The following is a 21987-nucleotide window of genomic DNA, read 5'->3' on the forward strand; positions in this document are numbered from 1 at the left end:
TTAAACCTTGGCTTTCTCATGCTAAACTTATTCTGATATTTCTAATGTGGAAGAAAGGTCAATGGAGTTTCGTCTGGAAGGAAAATAATTGTGTTCCTAAATGTACATGGTCATAGATGCATTTTGTTTTATTTTAAATGCGAAACAATTGGTGGTGAGGTTTATGGTGTTATAAGGTAGGCACTAGTTTTTATTTAAGAATAGTATGTGCAAAATCAAATAATAATGTTCCTAATATGATTATTTTACATTTCTGTCCTAGATTTGGAATGAGAGAAGTTATAACAGAAAATATATAATGGTACGTTTCTCCTTTTTTTTCACTTATATTCTTAAGACATAGAAGACAGCCGTTCTGCCCAGTAGGCCATTTTAACACTGAGTATTCCCATCCTCCCACTTATTTCCCTGTAACCTATTCTCTCCCACATGACCTTCAACCGCACTGATTCCCTTGCATCCAGCTAAACTATCAGCATATCGTTTGGATTTGGGAGGAAACCAGACTATTGAGCTGGTGGGAAAGGGAGCTCTTACAATAATTTTTGTTGCAGACTATTTTTTGATTTTCTTTTATTAAATATTTATGTCTAATTTTTTTTCTTTTAAGCCTAATTTATGAAATGTAAATGTTTAATAAGTTTTGACTACATTTATATTTTGAGCAAGTATATGAAGTTTTCTTTAAACTTTGTTTTACATTTTATTGGTTTACCCAAAAAACTTTGTGCAAATTTATTTTAAAAATTATATATACAGGTGCACAACCTTTTATCCGAAAACCTTGGGACCAGACACTTGTCGGATTTCGGAATTTTTCGGATTTCCGAATGGAAGATTTTTAGCGTAGATTAGGTAGGTAGCGCGGGCGGCTTGAAAAGTCTGGAGCGGCTGCCTCCTCCCCGGAGACCGGGGAATCATTGCATAAATGTTAGTCAGTTAGTTTGGAGGGATTTTATGTGGTGGGTGGGGGGGTGAAGGGGGAAACTTTAATTCTTAGTCCCCTACCTGGTCGGAAAGGCGGGGAGCGGGCAATGCCTTACCGGGTCGCCGTGCAGTAAGCTCCGGAGCGCTGTGGCCGCCGACTCCCAACATCGCGGAGCTGGGGGCTGCGGGCGTCCGGCCGCGGGCGGCGCCGGTTGGAGCTCCGACCCCGGCAACTCTACCCCTGGCTGCGCGGAGCTCCAAATCCAGCGCGGCCCGCGGCCGGACGCCCGCAGCCCCAGCGCCGCGATGTTGGGATTCTGCGGCGTCGCAGCGCTGGGATACCAGCGGGGAGCGGGCAATGTCTTACCGGGTCGCCGTGCGGTAAGCTCCGGAGCACTGTGGCCGCCGACACACAACATCGCGGAGCTGGGGCTGCGGGCGTCCAGCCGCGGGCCTAGCTGGATTTGGAGCGCCGCGCAGCCAGGGGTAGAGTTGCCGGGGTCGATGCTACAACCGGCGCCGCCCGCGGCCGGACGCCCGCAACCCCAGCTGGGAGTCGGCGGCCACAGCCCTCCGGAGCTTACTGCACGGCGACCCGGTAAGGCATTGCCCGCTCCCCGCCTCTCCGACCAGGTAGGGGACTAAGAATTAAAGTTTCCCCCTTCACATAAAAGCCCTCCAAACTAACTGGCTAACATTTAAGCAATGATTTACAGATGTTTAAGTGTCTCTGAGGCAGCCGCTACAGTAGTACAGACCTGGGTTGACCGTGGGTCGTTTCGGGTCAAGTTTGGCGCCAAACGCGAGCTTTGGTGCAAAGATCCTATAGCGGAGCTATAGGATCTTTGCTTTGGTGTGCAGACGACATCCTGGAAAAAATGGCCGGTTTTCGAAGTTTTTCGGTTTCCGGAACTCCGGATAAAAGGTTGTGCACCTGTACATTTATTATTTGGCAAATTGTATTACAGTAACTTGCGCATGCCATCCAGCCCTGTGTGTATGTTAATGAGTCAAAATCCCAAGAGTAAATTTATTTATATTTATTAAAATGGTAGCATTTTGTAGGCAACATTTAAAATGATTATATAAAATTACAACAACTGGTTTTATATTTTAGCACGATACAAAGAGATGATTTCTGTGATTAAGGTTATCATTATGTCCAGAACAATCTTTGCTTCCATTTGTTTTGAGAAAGTAGAAGAGCTCTGGCTGTTTTTGCTCCTATTTCATCTGTAGCAAGTGTCACTGGCTTTTTTAATATTATTTGTGGAAATGTATATAACGTAGATTTTGCCTCGTGTGAGAAGAATTTTCAATGTTTACTACGTTTACATTTGGAAAGGTGTACCAAGAATTTCAAATCCAGTCGGTACTGAGCAGCTTACATAGTAGCATCAGCTTTGCCTCCCTGCTTTATTCTCAATAGACTTCAAATTTAGTTGCAAAGTTCAATATATTGTCACTACCACACTGATAAATGTTGAATTTGTAATAAGGATGATTTTTTATGACTGAGCAATGTTTTGGAAAATTGTGTATTTGAATAGAGTCAATAAGACAAGTGAATGTGAATGTTCATCAGTTGGTTTCTATCTTTCTCAATATTTTGTTCAATTAAACTCCCCATATTTTTTTCCTTGAACTGATTATATATTAATTTGATATAACTTGTAAATTATTGTAATTTGTTAGAAATCACAGATGAAGTAGTGCAATGCTTTCAAGAAGCATTTCAAGTGCGCTAGAAGTGCATCACCCCAGGAAGCCCAACAATATGCAAGATGGTAGCCTGCTTGCTTGGCACCTCATTTGCTGCCAGAAAGAACATCTTCCTTTAGACAATGATAACTCGTTTTAGTGCAAGCCATTTACAAATTGTACTACAGTAACTTGCACATACCACCCAACCCTGGATGCATGTTAATGAGTCAAAAACACAGAACAGCTCACAAAACTAAAACCCCTCTGTCTAGAAGGTCGAGAATAGAAAACACTGTAGCATTCCCGGCTGCACATTCTCCAAGGCACACACCATCCAGCCCTTGATGTATGTTATTACCAAGTCAAAATCCTGGAACACGCAAGCTAACAACGTGTGAGCACCTTCACCATATGAATGGCACAGATGGGAAAAGGCAGCATGGTATTTTGATGTACTATAAAGATTAAAAAGTAGTTGTCATCCTATCATGTCGACAAGACATGCTGGGTAATATTCCACTTTATAAGATGGTGGAACGGTTGGAGCTATAATGGACAAGCTGTGGCTATTTCTGCAGTACTGTTCTTCAGCACCAGAGCCAGGATAGTGTCCAGAGCTATGGTTGCCAAATAATTCTACCTAGATACAAAAAATAGTGAATTAGTTGATCCTTCTCCCCTTCTGTCTTCCAGGCTATCTCCATTCCAGCTGCCTTTCTGTCTGTTATTTGTTCTTATCGTCACTCTGCTTATTCTTTCTCACTTACTGTCTTTCTTCAGCTTTATTACATTGTACAAATCATCATGAAGTCTCTGTGATTTTTCCCGGTAGTTCACAGTGGTGAGGCCACTTTGTTTTACTTCCTTCCATTCTACAAACTTAAGTCATTTAAAGTCCCATATGTCGCTTATTTGCCATTTCCTAATTTGTCTGTACTTTCTTTTGCCCTCTAACTATGGTGATGAGCCTTTTTTAGTTTAGTTTGACGAAACAACGCGGAAACAGGCCCTACAGCCCACAGAATCTGTGCCGACCAGCGATCCCCGCACACTAACACTATCCTACACACACTGGGGACAATTTACAATTTTACTAAAGCCAATTAACCTACAGACCTGTATGTCTTTGGAGTGTGGGAGGAAACCAGAGCACCAGGAGAAAACCCACGCAAGTCAGGGGAGAACATACAAACTCTGTACCAACAGCACCCATGGGCAGGATTGAACCTGGATCTCTGACCCCCTAAGGCAACAACTATGTTAGTTTGAATTCTGTTTGCTCCCAGGTTCTGCCCTTGTAAGATGCCTCGCGTGTGTGAGTTTTCAGGGTGACTTTTAGTTCCTATTTTCATTGTTAGTCCAGTGATTTTCATTCTTATCTGTTGCAAAGGTGCTGCGTCAATCACTGGATAAAGTTGGTTTAAAGAATGTTGGTATTATTGCTGCAGATGGAAAGTGGGGGATCGCAAATGATTTAATAGTTGATCCATACCTAAGTGACGCAGTTGAAATTATAGGGTAAGTTTTTGGGGCTAAATTGCATCATAAAATGTCAGCTCTTATGATATTATCTTTCTTCATGGTCCAGGCAGAGTTTGAATTGACGTACAGGATTTTATTGAGAACTATTGTGGATTATGGGCATTTGATATCCTGTTTCACTGGCAGTAGTTTACAATCTGATTTTGGTTTGAGTTGTATTTTTCATGATATTTTATCCTCAGCGTGAATATATTTCTGCTGGACCTTTTTGTGGTCTTTCAGGAAGAATAGGCTTAAATTTGATGGGTTAAGAACAAAAAGCCAGGTTGGATCATCAAAAAAACAGATCATAAGGGAACAGCTCAATGGCTTTGCATTTTAATTACATGCCCTTCACCCAGCTCCAGAGTACGTAAATGAACGCTTATAACCATAAAGCTATATTGCATGGAAACGTGCATTTGGCCCACTTTGTCCATGCTATCCAAGCACATATTCTGGCTAGTCCCATTTGCCCGTATCACTCTAAACCCTCCCTATCCATATATCTGTCCACACGTCTTTTGAAAGTTGAAATTGTATCTTCCTCTGGCAGCTCATTCCATATATGGGCCACCCTCTGAGTGAAAAAGTTGCCAATGTGATCCCTATTGAATACCTGCCCTCTCACCTTAAGTCTATGCCCTCTAGTTTTAGAATCCTCTACTCCGGGGAAAAATGCTGTGAGCGTTCACCTTGTACATGCTCCTCATAAATCTTGCGCACCTCAATAAGGTCACGCTTCAGCCTCCTAAGCTCCAAAGAAAAATGTCTCCCAGAGATGCATTATTCGTGCAGCATTTTGATTCTTTTTGATCTATATACTATTGTAAACATAGATATCCTTCCTCACTGTCCACTATACCACCAATATTGGTGTCATTGCATATTTACTAATAATGTTAAGTGCCTTGTCAACCAACTTGTTAATGTAATAACAAACAACAGTGGACATGGCACCAACCCCTGGAGCACTCCACTGGTCTCAGACCTCCAGTCAGAAAAACAATCCTCCACGGCTACCCTTATAATGCCCCTGTCCCACTTAGGAAACATGAACGGAAACCTCTCGAGACTTTGCGCCCTACCCAAGGTTTCCGTGCGGTTCCCGGAGGTTGCAGGTGGTTGCCGGAGGTTGCAGGTAGTGGAAGCAGGTAGGGAGACTGACAAAAACCTCCGGGAACCGCACGGAAACCTTGGGTGTGGCGCAAAGTCTCCAGAGGTTTCCGTTCAGGCTTCCTAAGTGGGACAGGGGCATTACACTCCTTCCACAAAGCCAATATTTACCCTCTAAAGACAGCACCACAAAACGCAGCCTTTCCCAAAACACCCACTCCAAAGAGGCCGCTCCACTGTACATCCACTTATTATTGGCTGCTGTGCATCTCAATGAGCTAATCCAGCATTTTGTGATCAAATGGCACTCTTAAATGGAGACAAGAAACAGCAGGTGCTGGAATCTTGAGTAATTCACAATGTGCGGGAAGAACTCGGTGTGTCATCAGCATCTATGGAGAAAATGGACAGACGATGTTTCGGAATGGGACTCTTCTTCAGATCATTTTAATGTCACTATCTGTCTGAACAAGATTCCCGACTGGCAACGAGTTTGCCTGTCCATTCCTCCACTGATGCTGATTGATCTGCTGAATTCCTCCAGCACTTTGTGTTTGGCACTCTGTCAAACATTCCAGCACCTGCTCTGCTCCACCTGGAAACACGCTGCCTCAGCTGTGTTCTCACAACGCTCTTCTAAACTTTCACACTGCTGCTTTAAATCTTCCCACTACTGTTTGTTATGAATCATTAGTATGCTGTACCATTGCCAACAGACCACTCTCTAAGTTTCAAATATGAATCTCGTGCACTTGGAAACCCTGTGAAATGGAATCAAGCTACAGAATGGTTAGACACAGCAGACATGTACATTATCTGAGGTAGACAAAAGTGCTGGAGAAACTCAGTGGGTGCGGCAGCATCTATGGAGCAAAGGAAATAGGCAACGTTTCGGGCCGAAACTGTTCTTCAGACGTTTCGGCCCGATTTCCTTCGCTCCATAGATGCTGCCTCACCCGCTGAGTTTCTCCAACAATTTTGTCTACCTTCAATTTTCCAGCATCTGCAGTTCCTTCTTAAACATGTACATTATCTGCTTGTACTGATTCCAAGAGTCAAGAAGCTTTTTTTTTAGATATTAGATTGTCACGGTAATAAAGAAGTATTACAGAAAATGAAGCCAAATAAAATGTACTACTACTTTAATCTTTTGCATCTCCCACTCTCCTGAAATACCAGAGATACTTAATTGTTTAATATTAATATACTCTGCCTCAATTGTCTAATTTATCACAGAGGCATCAGAACTCTCACGTCTCTAGTTTTCAGCCTACCCACACGCAAATATAAGAAGCTACATTACAAATAAACAATATATGTAATTTGACATAAGTTAACCATATGTTGTATTTGTTCAAAAGTGGACATTTGTTCTATGAGACAATTGCTGGCTTAAATTTCTAGCCTAAATTCAAAGGGTGTTTTCATGTTTTGATTTTTATCGTGCGGGGATGCAGATGGTGAGGAAGAAAGACTAACTAAAGACAAATTAGGTTTTTTAAAAAAAAACTTTTAACTTGAACATACCACAAAAAAACAAAACAAGCAAAGAACTGAATTAAGAATAACAACTGATGGTATCTTGAACGACTGACAGTTTTCTTTTGTGGATCCCATTAGCAGATTTTAAAGTAGATTTGAGTTATTTCAATAAAGTATTTTAGTAGGATTTATCAATGGACTGTGGCCTGAAATAAAAATTCTTCAAAGGGACATATTAACATTATAAATCAAGTAATGAAACAAGACACTCGGGGATTACCGTTTTTCTGTTACTCAGTTTCTGCATCTGTGTTATAAAATCTCTCTCGCCTCCATTCCAGGTGAGACAGAGGTTCACTTGCAAATCTTCCTATCTCGTCCATTGCATTCGGTGCATCTGTTGTGACCTCCTCTAAATCGGCGAAACCAAGAGTGGACGTCGACTTTCCTCGAACACTTGAGCTCAGTTTGACAAGGACAGTTTTATAGCGCCTGGTTGCTAACCCTTTCCCACTTAACGCCCCTTCTCGTTCCTTTACAGACCTTACTCTCTTCAACCACCTTCATTGCCAGAGTAAGGCAACACGCACACTGGAAGAACAACACCTCATACGTAGCCTACAAACCAATAATAGTATGAACATTGAAGTCTCAAATTTCAGTGAAACCCCTGAATATGCCCTCTACCCCTGACACATTTCTCCCACTACTGTCAACCTGTTCCATTCCCCTCCTTCCACTCATCTCTACTTTTGCCAACTTTCTCCTCTCCAACTCTATGTCAATAAGACACTATGCCATGCCAGCTAAATTAATATTGACTGTGGATTGAACAAGGAATCTTTCTCAACCATGCAAGACTTACTTTCTACAAGGTGATTTCGCAAGATAGCAAATATTGGCTGTTTAACCGATAGAATGAGATATATTGATAATATTTTACAATGTTAACATTAGAGTGAGTTTACACATTCTTCCTGAGACTGCATGGATTTCCTCAGGGTGCGTCACCTCCTAAAGGCATGCAGGTTTGTTGGTTAATTGTTCACTGTAAATTGACCCTAGCATGCAGGTGAATGGTTGTCAGGTGAGGGGGATGGGTGGTGGCAAGAAGGGGAAGATGATAGGAATGCGGGGAAAATATAGTGATATTAGTTTAGTATTAGTGTAAAAGAATGCAAGGTATCAACCAAGGTGCCTGTTTTTTCATCCATAAGTAAGCTCATTTATTTCATACTTGAAACGAGAGTGGGACAACTTCAAATAATATGGAAAAAAATCCTAGAAAATCTCAGGCAGCCTATGTGGAGAGATTTGTGGAATTAATGTTTCAGATCGATGGCCAGTCATCAATACGAGGAACGTTTAGAAATCAAGGAGATTTTAAGTTTCAGAGAAGTGGGGGATTAAAGAGGAGAAGCTGCAGACATTTATATGACAGAATGGGTAGACTGACCGAATTACTCTCATATGTATAATGGAAAATGCAGTAGTTTGGCTGTCAAAAGTAAAAAGGAATAAAATGGAGCAGCTGCAGGCCTAGGTGCCACCTGGTGATAGTCACTTTGTCAACGGGTCAAGGGCCACTGTGGCTCTTGTGAGAAATTAACCCCATGTTGCAGGACTAGTTGCTCTGCCCTGAGAGGAATAGTCTGGTCACATTAAACTCCCTTCACCCTCAAAACAGGGTCAAGGAGACATCTCTTCTGCGACAATTGTGCTTATCCAGTGCTTTACTATAGACAGTGCCCTCCATAATGTTTGGGACAAAGACCCATCATCTATTTATTTGCCTCTGTACTCCACAATTTGAGATTTGTAATAGAAAAAATCACATGTGGTTAAAGTGCACACTGTCAGATTTTAATAAAGGGTATTTTTATACATTTTGGTTTCACATAGTCCCCACCCCATTTCAGGGCACCGTAATGTTTGGGACATAGCAATGTCATGAAATGAAAGTAGTCATGTTTAGTATTTTGTTGCATATCCTTTGCATGCAATAACTGCTTGAAGTCTGCGATTCATGGGCATCACCATTTGCTGGATGTCTTCTCCGGTGATGCTCTGCCTGGCCTGTATTGCAGCCATCTTTAGCTTATGCTTGTTTTGGGAGCTAGTCCCCTTCAGTTTTCGCTTCAGTATATAAAAGGCATGCTCAATTGGGTTCAGATTGGGTGATTGACTTGGCCACTCAAGAATTGACCATTTCTTAGCTTTAAAAAACTCCTTTGTTGCTTTAACAGTATGTGTGGGATCATTGTCTTGCTGTAGAATGAACCGCCGGCCAATGAGTTTTGAGGCATTTGTTTGAACTTGAGCAGATAGGATGTGTCTATACATTTCAGAATTCATTATGCTACTACCATCAGCAGTTGTATCATCAATCAAGGTAAGTGAACCCAGTACCTTCAGCAGCTATACATGCCCAGGCCATAACAGCCCCACCACCGTGTTTCACATATGAGGTGGCATGCTTTGGATCTTGGGCAGTTCCTTCTCTCCTCCATACTTTGCTCTTGCCATCACTCTGATATGTTCATCTTCGGCTCATCTGCCCACAAGACCTTTATCCAGAACTGTGGTTGCTCTTTTCAGTACTTCTTGGCAAACTGTAACCTGGCCATCCTATTTTTGCAGCTAACCAGTGGTTTGCATCTTGCAGTGTAGCCTCTATATCTCCGTTCATGAAGTCTTCAGCAGACAGTGGTCATTGACAAATCCACACCTGACTCCTGAATAGTGTTTCTAATGTCGCGCAGGTGTTTGGGGATTTTTCTTTATTATGGAGAGAGTTTTTCTGTCATCAGCTGTGGAGGTCTTGGCCTGCCAGTCCCTTTGCGATTAGTAAGCTCACCAGTGCTCGCTTTCTTCTTAATGATGTTCCAAACAGTTGGTAAGCCTAAGGTTTGGCTGATATCTCTAACAGTTTTAATCTTGTTTCTCAATCTCATAATGGCTTCTTTGACTTTCATTGGTACAACTTTGGTCCTCATGTTGATAAACAGCAATAAATGTTTCCAAATGTGATTGAAATGCTGGAGGAAAGACAAGGTGCTGAGAGCTCTCTTATACCTGCATTAAGGAGGCAATTAAACACATCTGAATAATTACAGACGCCTGTGTCCCAAACATTGAAATGGGGAGACTATGTATAAACACTGCTGTAATTTCTACATGGTGAAACCAAAATGTATAAAAATGTGCACTTTAACCACATGTGATTTTTTTTCTATTACATATCTCAAATTGTGGAGTACAGAGGCAAATAAATAAATGATGGCTCTTTGTCCCAAACATTATGGAAGGCTGTAGTTGAAACTTTGTTTTTTATGGCAAAAACCCTTTTCTTGTTTACCTGTGATGGGAATATCTTCCACGTTAAGAACATCTTCCATGGCCAGTGATCTTTATATAAAATGTACTTTTTACGGGATAAGACATTATTTATTTTCTTGGTTCATAATTGAGGTGCAATGCTGATTTTCTGTTTCATTTAAAATTATTCTAAGTATCTGAATGTAAATACTGAGACCAAGGACTACAATTAATAATAATTAATATCAACCCAACCCTCACCACCTCCCTTGCCTGTGAGGTGTCTCATGTCTTTGTAAAAGTGTTTGCAATCTCCTCTGCATTGAATTTTGGAATTTAAAATGTAACTAATTTCCAACTCTAACTCTGGCCTGTTAACCTTTTCATCCAAAAATAAACTCATTTATTTCATAATTAAAACGAGAATGGATTAGTGGTGGGCCAATTTAAAACAATAGGAATAAATGCTTCACAAATCTGGCAGCATTTGTAGACTTAATGTTTAAAATCGATGACCAGTTTTCGGTAAAAGGAACGTTTCGAAATAAAGGAGGTGTTAAGTGTTAGAGAAGTGAGGGGCTTAAGAGGAGAAGTTACAGAGAATTTTATGATCGAATGTGCAGACAGACAGATGGTTATCTGAATTCAGTGCCAAATCCTATGGCGCCAACATGCTTAAATAAGGATAGAATCATGTTCCTCAAGCTTACATCAAGCTTCATTACAACATTTTAAGAGACCAAAGAGAAAGGTCAGAGGGGAGGGGGAGATAGATGGAGAATTACAATGACAATGTTCTAACAAAGCCCAATGTAAGCTCAAGGAATGTTATCACAAACGCTAACCAGGTATGTTGCTACACTCAGGACTCAAAGTATAATTCAACAATTTCAGATATTAAACTTCTTAGTCTGTATCAGAAAAGTTATGTTAGCACTATTTTTCCCTCTCCATAAATGCTTCTGACTTACAATGCTTTCTGAGTGTTTCCAGCATTCTATGTTAATGAATATTTCTGTCATCTGCAGAGTTTAGTATCATGCTTTACCAGCATTGTATTTTTGTTTTGTCTCTTCTGTTCTTCCTTGCCTTTCAGTTGTACCGTACGCAAAAGAATCAGTGTAATGAAAAATCCTTCACTGCTCATTTTCAGACAGCATTATCACCATTCTTTCATTCGTTGTTTCTTGGTCACCACAACATTCATTGACATTCCCATTATATCCCAACACCTCGCCCTTCTCTGCATGTAAAAAAAAGAACGTAGAGCAGTACCACACAGGAATAGGCCTTTCAGCCCACGATGTATATGCGAACATGATGCCAAGACAAATTTTATCTACCTGCACATAATCCACATCCCTCCATTCCCTGCATTTCAATATGCCTATCCAAAAGTCTCTTAAATTCCATATCTGCCTCAACCACCAACCCTAGCAGCATGTTCCATGCGCTCCGCAACCTCTGTGTGTGTGTGTGTGTGTGTGTGTGTGTGGGGGGGGGGGGGGGGGTGTGTGTGTCTGTGTCTGTGTCTGTGTGTCTGTGTCTGTGTCTGTGTCTGTGTCTGTGCCTGTGCCTGTGCCCTTTGGTATTTGCCATTTCCTTCCGAGAGAAAAAAGGCTCTGAGTGTCCATCCTATCCATGCCTCATTATTTTATGTACTTCTATAGATGCTTAACCCCTTCTAGCTTTTCCTAGTATTGATCGAAACATGATCCTGCGGGATGTTGACATTTGCACGGAGTAAATAACGAAGATGGTTGTCACATTGAGCAGGTGCGCTGAAGAATATTTAATGGGGTTTAATACAGAGAAGTACGAGGTGTCAAACCAGGGCAGAACATAAGCAGTGAATGGCAGGGCTCTGGGGAGTGTTGTAGAGCAGAGGGATTTATGAGTGCAGTCACAAGCAGATAGAATGCTCAAGAAGGCTTTTTCGGCTCAGTGCCCTTCATCGGTCAGAGTATTAGGTATAGAGGTTCGGAGGTCATATTACAGTTGCAGGCTAGGGCTTTATTCCTTGGAGCACAGGAGGATGAGGGGTGATCTTATGGAGGTGTATAAGATCATGAGAGACATAGATAAGGTAAATGCACAGAGCCTTTTACCAAGAGTGGGGGTATTGAGAACCAGACGACATAAGCATAAGGGTAGATACAAAATGCTGGAGTAACTCTGCAGGTGAGGCAGCAACTACGGAGAGAAGGAATGGGTGACGTTTTGGGTCGAGACCCTTCTTCAGACTGATGTCAGGGGAGGGGCTGGACAAAGATAGAATGTAGTCGGAGACAGTAAGACTAGTGGGAGTACTAGGAGGGGAAAGGGGAAGGAGAGAGAAAGCAAGGGCAATCTGAAGTTAGAGAAGTCAATGTTCATACCGCTGGGGTGTAAACTACCCAAGCAAAATATGAGGTGCTGTTCCTCCAATTTGTACTGGGCCTTACTGTGACAATGGAGGAGGCCCAGGACAGAAAGGTCAGATTGGGAATGGGAGAGGGAGTTGAAGTGTTGGGCCACCGGGAGGTCATATAATTTAAGACAAACTGAGTGGAGGTGTTGAGCGAAACGATCGCCGAGCCTGCACTTGGTCTCGCCGATGTAGAGAAGTTCACATCTGGAACAGCGGATACGGTAGATGAGGTTGGAGGAGGTGCAAGCGAACCTCTGCCTCACCTGGAAAGACTGTTTAGGTCCTTGGATGGAGTCGAAAGGGGAGGTAAAGGGACAGGTGTTGCTTCACCTGCAGTTGAAAGTACCTGGGGAAGGGGTGGTTTAGGTAGGAAGGGACGAGTTGACCAGGGAGTTACGGAGGGAACGGTCTCTGCAGAAAGCAGAAAGGGGTGGAGATGGGAAGATGTGGCCAGTAGTGGGATCCCGTTGGAGGTGGCGAAAATGTTGGAGGATTATATGCTGTATACGACAGCTGATGGGGTGGGAGGTGAGGACAAGGGGAACTCTGTCCTTGTTGCGAATGGGGGAGGGGGTTAAGAGCGGAGCTGAGGGATATCGAGGAGACCCCCCTAGTGAACCTCACCCGCTGAGTTACTCCACCATTTTGTGTCAACCTTCGATTTTACCAGCATCTGCAGTCCTTTCTTACACTCTTAGATATAGGCATGAGGTGTGAGGGAAGAGATTTAATAGGAACCTGAGGGACAACTTTTTTTACACAAAGGGTATATGGAACACGCTGCTGGAGGTACACTCACAACATTGAAGAAACATTTAGACAGATACATAGATAGGATAGGTTTAGAGGGATTTAGGCCAAATGCATGCAGGTGAGACTAGTGTAGATGGGGCATGTTGGCTGGTGTAGGCACGTTGGGCCGAAGGGCCTGTTTCCACACTAAATGAAAGGGTAATAGAAGCTTGGTCTTGGAACATTTTGAAGATAGAGGTAGATTCTTGATAAACAATGGGGTGTAGGTTGCTACGGTAGACTAGGTAGAATAGGTAATTGGGATTACGGTAAACTGAACTATGCACAGAGAGGTCAAGGGACCTCATCATTCTCGTAAGTCATATATTCACATGCTTTACAACATTATCTTTCGGTTCTCAATCCATTACCTATATTCCATGGTTCAGTCCAGTTATATTCACAGTTATATACTTTGGAAATTTGCAGCTCCATTTTTAAAGTGTTTTTTTTAAATGAAAGAATGCTATGGTTGTTGCATTTTAAATTATTTCTCGTTAATTGAAATTTTTTTGTTTGCCCTAGCTCTCATCTTCCATTGATGTTGCAAAATTGTCAATTATTAAATGTGAACACACCAATTCAGCTTGGCCATTGAAAACCTTTATTTGGTGTCATCCACATGTAGAAACTTCACATGATCATATGTAATCTGTTGTTTCTGCAGTGCTCTGTCCTGCACTGTTGTATGGAAAGCACGTATGACTTGATCTGTTTGGATTTTTTCCCCACTCACATTTAATGTATAGGGAATGAATTTTGATAGAAATTGGAAGCATATAAATAAAGTTTTCATTGCAGGATGTTACACAGGGAGTGCCATACACTGAAAAAGAGTGTTTCACCATCAAGCAGCATATGATTTTATGTATGCTACATCTTTAGAAGAGTTTTCAAAATCTCACTCCAACCATGAATGATAATAATAATAATAATAATAAATTTTATTTATGGGCGCCTTTCAAGAGTCTCAAGGACACCTTACAAAAATTTAGCAGGTAGAGGAAAAACATGTAAGGGGAATGAAATAAATAGTAGAGACATGACTAGTACACAAAGTAAAGACAGAATTCAATACAAAACACAATATGAGGCAATTAATGCACATATGAAAAGGGAGGGGGACGTGGGGCTAAGGATAGGCAGAGGTGAAGAGATGGGTCTTGAGGCGGGACTGGAAGATGGTGAGGGACACGGAATTGCGGATCAGTTGGGGGAGGGAGCTCCAGAGCCTGGGAGCTGCCCTGGAGAAGGCTCTGTCCCCAAAACTGCGGAGGTTGGACTTGTGGATGGAGAGGAGACCGGCTGATGTGGATCTGAGGGACCGTGAGGGTAGGTAGGGGGAGAGGAGGTCAGTGAGATATGGGGGGGCCAGATGGTGGAGGGCTTTGTTGGTGAGGATCAGGATTTTGTAGTTGATCCGGTACAATGTCTACAGGCACCCTCCAAATACTGTCTCGGAGATGTTTTATTCATTCTTTATTTTAATTACAATACACATACATGTTTAAAATGCTAATATTTCCTATAACTTTCTGTCTTTTTCTGCCAAGCTGCTGAGATATACCATGGACAAAATGGGTCTAGAACAGGTGAAAATCATAGCCAGCGATAATCTTTGGGAACCGATATCTTGGTCTGTGCTTCATACTCAGCTGAGTGATGTGGTCGACATTATAGGGTAGGCATTTGTGCCCTCTATTCTCAGATAATATTTTAAAATATCATATTTGCAATGTTAGTGCAGTTTTTCCAGGGGTTAAAGAATTTTTTACAATCGGGTTACAAGTACCTGGATATTTCCTGGAAAGTCAGTGCGTTAGCATCTCATATTGGTGGTCGTTATCTAAACTGAGGAAAAATATTTGAGGAATTCATGTGCAGAATTACCCATGATTGATTGCAGTAACTGTGTTACGAGGCGACATCAGCAATATGTTTTTTAATCCATTGAAGTGAGTAGATTAATACCAGAGTATTCTATCGAGACACAAGGAACTGCAGATGCTGGTTTATAAAAAAACACACAAAGTACTGCAGGAACTCAGTGGGTCAGACGGCATCTCTGGCGAACATGGATTGAGTTTTGAGTCTGGACCTTTCTTCAGACCGATTGTGGTGTGGAGGGGAGAAGGATGGAAGAGAATATTCTATTCTGATGTTACTCTATCGTGTGTTTAGTGCTACCAATCGGGAACATGTTTAAAATGCGGATTAATTGGGGGGGGGAAGAAGCATAAGAGCAGGCGAGACTAAATAACATCATAGTTCTGCTACTCCCGTTCTTGACATCTTTTATTTCTTCACGTGTCCCATTATCCCCCCTTTTATTTCCAGCATCATCCATTTTGTCATATATTCTGCCTTCCACTCTCACGTTCCTTGCCTTTTGTTCTCTCCACTTCACTTTTCTGCATCTTTAAACTTGTTTTATCTCCATGTTGACTGTTCTCGAGTGCTGCTCTCCAATTTCTACCATTTTCCAGTTTTTACTATGAACCATCCATATGAAGTTATACATGGCAGTGAATAGCTGAAAAGGGAAAAGTTGGAGAATGGGATGATAGATCTTTTTGTATTCAATTTCAATGACCCAACACTGTCTTGAGTGTAAAGAAAGCTGGAAAAGAGAGGTGAAGCCTAGCAAGTGATGGGTGGATACAGGTGGGGAGGGGGTTGATTGCCAGATGGGTGGAGTAAATGGCTTCTAGTTTAGGATGGGTAAGGACAAATACTTCATTGTATAGGGTGAAGTGCATAATTTTATGTAGTTTGTGACCACCATTATTGATAAGTACAGTTCCTTCCATAATGGTTGGGACAAAGACCTATCATTTATTTATTTGCCTCCGTAATCCACAATTTGAGATTAATAATGGAAAAAATCACATGTGGTTAAAGTGCACATTGTCAGATTGTAATATAGGCCATTTTTATGCATTTTGGTTTCACCATGTAGAAATTACAGCTGTGTTGATACATAGTCCCCCCCCATTTCAGGGCACCATAATGTTTAGGACACAGCAATTTCATGTAAATGAAAGTAGTCATGTTTAGTATTTGGTTGCATATCCTATGCATGCAATAACTTCTTGAAGTCTGCGATTCATGGACATCATCAGTTGCTGGGTGTCTTATCTGGTGATGCTCTGCCAGACCTGTATTGCAGCCATCTTTAGCTTATGCTTGTTTTGGGGGCTAGTCCCCTTCAGTTTTCTCTTCAGCATATAAAAGGCCTCCTCAATTGGGTTCAGATCGGGTGATTGACTTGGCCACTCAAGAATTTACCATTTTTTAGCTTTGAATTTTTTTTTGTTACTTTAGCAGTATGTTTGGGGATCATAGAATACCCAGGCTATTCTAGACTGGGTATTGAGTAATGAGGAAGGGTTAGTTAGCAGTCTTGTTGTGCGTGGCCCCTTGAGCAAGAGTGACCATAATATGGTTGAGTTCTTCATTAGGATGGAGAGTGACATTGGGTTCTGAACTTAAAGAAAGGTAACTTTGAGGGTATTGACTGGCAATTGATTCTTAAAGGGTTGACTGTGGATTTGCAATGGAAGGCATTTAAAGGCTGCATGGATGAACTACAACAATTGTTCATCCCAGTTTGGCAAAATAATAAATCAGAGAAGGTAGTGCATCCGTGGATAACAAGGGAAATCAAGGATAGTATCAAAACAAAAGATGAAGCGTACAAATTAGCCAGAAAAACCAGCCTACCAGAGGACTGGGAGAAATTTAGAGTCCAGCAGAGGAGGACAAAGGGCTTAATTAGGAAAGGGAAAATAGATTATGAAAGAAAATTGGCAGGGAACATAAAAACTGACTGCAAAAGTTTTTATAGATATGTGACGAGAAAGAGATTAGTTAAAACAAATGCAGGTCCCTTGCAGTCAGAAACAGGTGAATTGATCATGGGGAACAAGGACATGGCAGACCAATTGAATAACTACTTTGGTTCCGTCTTCACAAAGGAAGACATAAATAATCAGCCGGAAATAGCAGGGGACCACGGGTCAAATGAGATGGAGGAACTGAGTGAAATCCAGGTTAGCCGGGAGTGTTGTTAGGTAAATTGAATGGATTAAAGACCGATAAATCCCCAGGGCCGGATAGGCTGCATCCCAGAGTACTTAAGGAAGTAGCCCCAGAAATAGTGGATGCATTAGTGATAATTTTTCAAAACTCTTTAGATTCTGGAGTAGTTCCTGAGGATTGGAGAGTAGTTAGTGTAACCCCACTTTTTAAAAAGGGAGGGAGAGGGAAAACGAGGAATTACAGACCAGTTAGTCTAACATCGGTAGTGGGGAAACTGCTAGAGTCAGTTATTAAAGATGAGATAGCAGCACATTTGGAAAGTGGTGAAATCATTGGACAAAGTCAGCATGGATTTACGAAAGGTAAATCATGTCTGACGAACCATAGAATTTTTCGAGGATGTAACTAGTAGAGTGGATAAGGGAGAACCAGTGGATGTGGTGTATCTGGACTTTCAGAAGGCTTTCGACAAGGTCCCACATAAGAGATTAGTATACAAACTTAAAGCACACGGTATTGGGGGGTTCAGTATTGATGTGGATAGAGAACTGGCTAGCAAACAGGAAGCAAAGAGTAGGAGTAAACGGGTCTTTTTCAGAATGGCAGGGAGTGACTAGTGGGGTACCGCAAGGCTCAATGCTGGGACCCCAGCTATTTACAATATATATTAATGATTTGGACGAGGGAATTGAATGCAACATCTCCAAGTTTGCGGATGACACGAAGCTGGGGGGCAGTGTTAGCTGTGAGGAGGATGCTAGGAGGCTGCAAGGTGACTTCGATAGGCTGGGTGAGTGGGCAAATGCATGGCAGATGCAGTATAATGTGGATAAATGTGAGGTTATCCACTTTGGTGGCAAAATCAGGAAAGTAGACTATTATCTAAATGGTGGCCGATTAGGAAAAGGGGAGATGCAACGAGACCTGGGTGTCATGGTACACCAGTCATTGAAAGTAGGCATGCAGGTGCAGCAGGCAGTGAAGAAAGCAAATGGTATGTTAGCATTCATAGCAAAAGGATTTGAGTATAGGAGCAGGGAGGTTCTACTGCAGTTGTACAGGGTATTGATGAGACCACACCTGGAGTATTGTGTACAGTTTTGGTCTCCTAATCTGAGGAAAGACATTCTTGCCATAGAGGGAGTGCAGAGAAGGTTCACCAGACTGATTCCTGGGATGTCATGACTTTCATATGAAGAAAGACTGGATAGACTCGGCTTGTGCTCGCTAGAATTTAGAAGATTGAGGGGGGATCTTATAGAAACTTACAAAATTCTTAAGGGGTTGGACAGGCTAGATGCAGGAAGATTGTTCCCGATGTTGGGGAAGTCCAGGACAAGGGGTCACAGTTTAAGGATAAAGGGGAAATCCTTTAGGAACGAGATGAGAAAAGCATTTTTCACACAGAGAGTGGTGAATCTCTGGAACTCTCTGCCACAGAAGGTAGTTGAGGCCAGTTCATTGGCTATATTTAAGAGGGAGTTAGATGTGGCCCTTGTGGCTAAAGGGATCAGGGGGTATGGAGAGAAGGCAGGTACAGGTTACTGAGTTGGATGATCAGCCATGATCATATTGAATGGCGGTGCAGGCTCAAAGGGCTGAATGGCCTACTCCTGCACCTATTTTCTATGTTTCTATTGTCATGCTGCAGAATGACCCACCAGCCAATGGGTTTTGAGGCATTTGTTTGAACTTGAGCAGATAAGATGTGTCTATACATTTCAGAATTCATTATGCTACTACCATCAGCAGTTGTATCATCAATGAAGATAAGTGATCCAGTACCTTTAGCAGCCATACATGCCCAGGCCATAACACCCCCACCACCGTGTTTCACAGATGAGGTGGCATGCTTTGGATCTTGGGCAGTTCCTTCTCTCCTCCATACTTTGCTCTTGCCATCACTCTGATATAAGTTAATCTTCGTCTCATCTGTCCACAAGACCTTTTTCCAGAACTGTGGTTGCTCTTTTAAAGTACTGAGAGCTCTCGTATACCTGCATTAAGGAGGCATTTAAACACACCTGAGCAATTACAAACACCTGTGAAGCCATGTGTCCCAAACATTATGGTGCCCTGAAATGAGGGGACTATGTATAAACACAGCTGCAATTTCTACATGTTGTTACTGGAAATATCTGGGCTAATGATCGAAACCAAAATGTAAATTAATAAAATCTGATAATGTGCACTTTAACCACGTGATTTTTTCTATTACAGATCTCAAATTGTGGAGTACAGAGGCAAATAAATAAATGATGGGTCTTTGTCCCAAACATTATTGAGGGCACTGTAGCTTTCAATTTCAGATTTACACTAATTTCCTCATGTGATTTGAGTATCAATCATTTTCCATGTTTTTGTATTATTGCATGTAATCACCTTTATATTTTGCAGTGTCCAGTTAAGTTTCTTGCAGATATTTTCTTTACATTTGGTACTGAATTACTTCACATTGTTGGGTGATTTTAAACTTGTAACTAACTCTAGGTTTATGTTTCTTCCCTAAATCTCTTCATCTATTTTCACAACACTCCCTCCTTCTTTTCATCCCCACATGACAAGTGTTGTTAACCAGGCCAATGTTTATTGCCTACATCTCCCTTGGCTTTAAGAGACATAAGATGATAAGAGGGAAACCTCCCTCCCTTGGAAGGTTCCTTCCAGTTAGGTTTTCATCACATTAAGTTGTTTCATGGTACGCACTTTTGCTGTTTGCTTTTGCCTTTTGTATTTAATTGGCTGAATTTGAATTCTTCAGCTGTCCTTGTCAGGTTTGATTTTGTGTCCCTAGATCATTAGCCCAGATATTTCCAGTAACAATCTCTCTTTGGCTGACAGTTTTGCATTGCTTCTGTGCATCTTTCAGAATTGTCACACTCTGATCCTTTCCTTGTACCATTATCTGACCAGACTCTTCTTCCCTCCGTTTATCTGATGCAAAAGACTCTTTTACTTGTCACTTAACTACTGTGTTTTCGAAGTTGCAGCCATCTAGCTTTTAGCTCGCAATTCAGAATGACATTTTTGTGAAATTGCTAAATCATATCCTCTCATCAACTGTGATATTCTGCTCACCATTCAAATTATAGCTCAGTTTCCCTGCCACTGCCTACATCCTCCAATTCTGTCACTGTAAAAATGCATATAAAAACAGACCTTTTTAGCCAAATTGTATTTGTTCCTATGTGGTTCACTGTCAACATCTGTTTTAAATGATTTCAGTTTATTATCTAGTTTGGAATGTTTTGCTACATGCAAGTCGGATATAAATGCAGGTTGTTTAAAAATGAGATTAATGTTATTTATTATGGATGTTTCATTGTATATCTCAGAGCCCATTATCCAGGAACCGTTTCAAGCAGCAATGCCAGGAAGACTGGCAAGAAGCTATGGTCTTCTGAAGACTACAGTACTGTTAATAATGACATAGGAGGAGGGTGTTGGGCTCGGATACTTAACCAGAATTATGTCAATGGCAACATAACTTCGTAAGTAATAAATGTAGATTTATTACCATAAATAATAAGTAAGTAATAAATGTAGTAAAATGGCGGCGCCTGCAGTCCGTTTGTCCTTTTAAAAAAAATTTGTCCCGTTCAATGTGTAGTTTGCTGTGGTTTTTGTATTGTTTTTAACTGTGTATATGTGGGGGCCGGGGGGGGGGGGGGGACTTTTAAATCTCTTCCCTGCAGGGGAGACCCAACCTTTTCCCTGTCGGGTCTCCGTTGTCGTTGAGGCCTAGCACCGTGGAGCGGATCCAGCCGGAACGACCTGGGGGCTCCAGTCGTGAGCCTGCGGACTTACCATCGTGGGGCTGGCCGGCCTCGGAGCGTGGGGAGCTGTGGTGGTGCGCGGCTGCGACCAGGCTTCGGAGCTTCGGAGGCTCCAGCTGCAGGCCTGTGGACGGTGACATCGGCAGCTCACGGGCCCCTGGTGGGAGACTGCTTTTCGGAGCTTCCGGCGGCAGCTTCTCCAGCCCGGGTTGCATGGCTGAAAACGACATCGCCCGGCGCGGCTTTAACGGCCACGGGACTTACCATCGCCAGCCGGGGGCTCCAACATTAAGACCCGGAGCAGGGCCTTACATTGCCGGCGCGGCTTTAACGGCCGCGGGACTTACCATCGCCCACCGGGGGCTTTAACATCGGGAGAGGATGGAGAGCAGGGGAGGGACAAGACTTTGCCTTCCATCACAGTGAGGAGGAGATTCACTGTGATGGACGGCTGTGTGAATTTGAGTTGGTTGTGTGTCTTGTAAAATTGTTTCTTCTTGTTGTATGGCTGCAGAAACCAAAGTTCCTAACGGATAAATAAAGTTCATTGAATTGAATTGATAGATAAAGTAAACAAGAACATCAGCAACAGAAAATTTGTACAACGTTCAAAAGCAAACTGGTTCTTAGGATGTAGACAATGATGATAGGGCTGCATTGGTTATCTAGCTCAGAATGGCATGAAGAAGTAGTCATGCACTTTATTTCTTCAATCTAAGTCTGTCTATTTGTGAATCTTTGCAGTTTTTATGGTTATGTATTCCCACAAAGCTATTATGTCGGGAGTCTTGAAATGTTATGCAAGATAGATGTGAGGATCAACATATTTAAATATATCCAGCTGGTGAGAATGTTTTTCTTAATGCCTCGTATCTAAATCATGCTGGCTTTCATTGGGCT

General features: G+C 42.0%; 1 protein-coding gene across 2 annotated transcripts in view; it reads left to right on the forward strand.

The window, feature by feature from the left end:
- The window catches only part of galc (galactosylceramidase), a 62938-nt gene that overhangs the window by 18947 nt on the left and 22004 nt on the right, over window positions 1–21987 (forward strand). Inside the window, exons 6-8 of one of the 2 annotated variants that reach the window (XM_033027705.1) lie at window positions 263–301; window positions 4022–4149; window positions 20647–20802. In XM_033027705.1, the coding sequence (XP_032883596.1) occupies window positions 263–301; window positions 4022–4149; window positions 20647–20802 (323 nt within the window). Of the gene's footprint in view, window positions 1–262; window positions 302–4021; window positions 4150–14823; window positions 14952–20646; window positions 20803–21987 lie in introns of both variants that reach the window. The other variant, XM_033027704.1, reaches the window with a different exon arrangement.

Source organism: Amblyraja radiata, chromosome 9, assembly GCF_010909765.2.
Source record: "Amblyraja radiata isolate CabotCenter1 chromosome 9, sAmbRad1.1.pri, whole genome shotgun sequence".
Classification (NCBI taxonomy): domain Eukaryota; kingdom Metazoa; phylum Chordata; class Chondrichthyes; order Rajiformes; family Rajidae; genus Amblyraja; species Amblyraja radiata.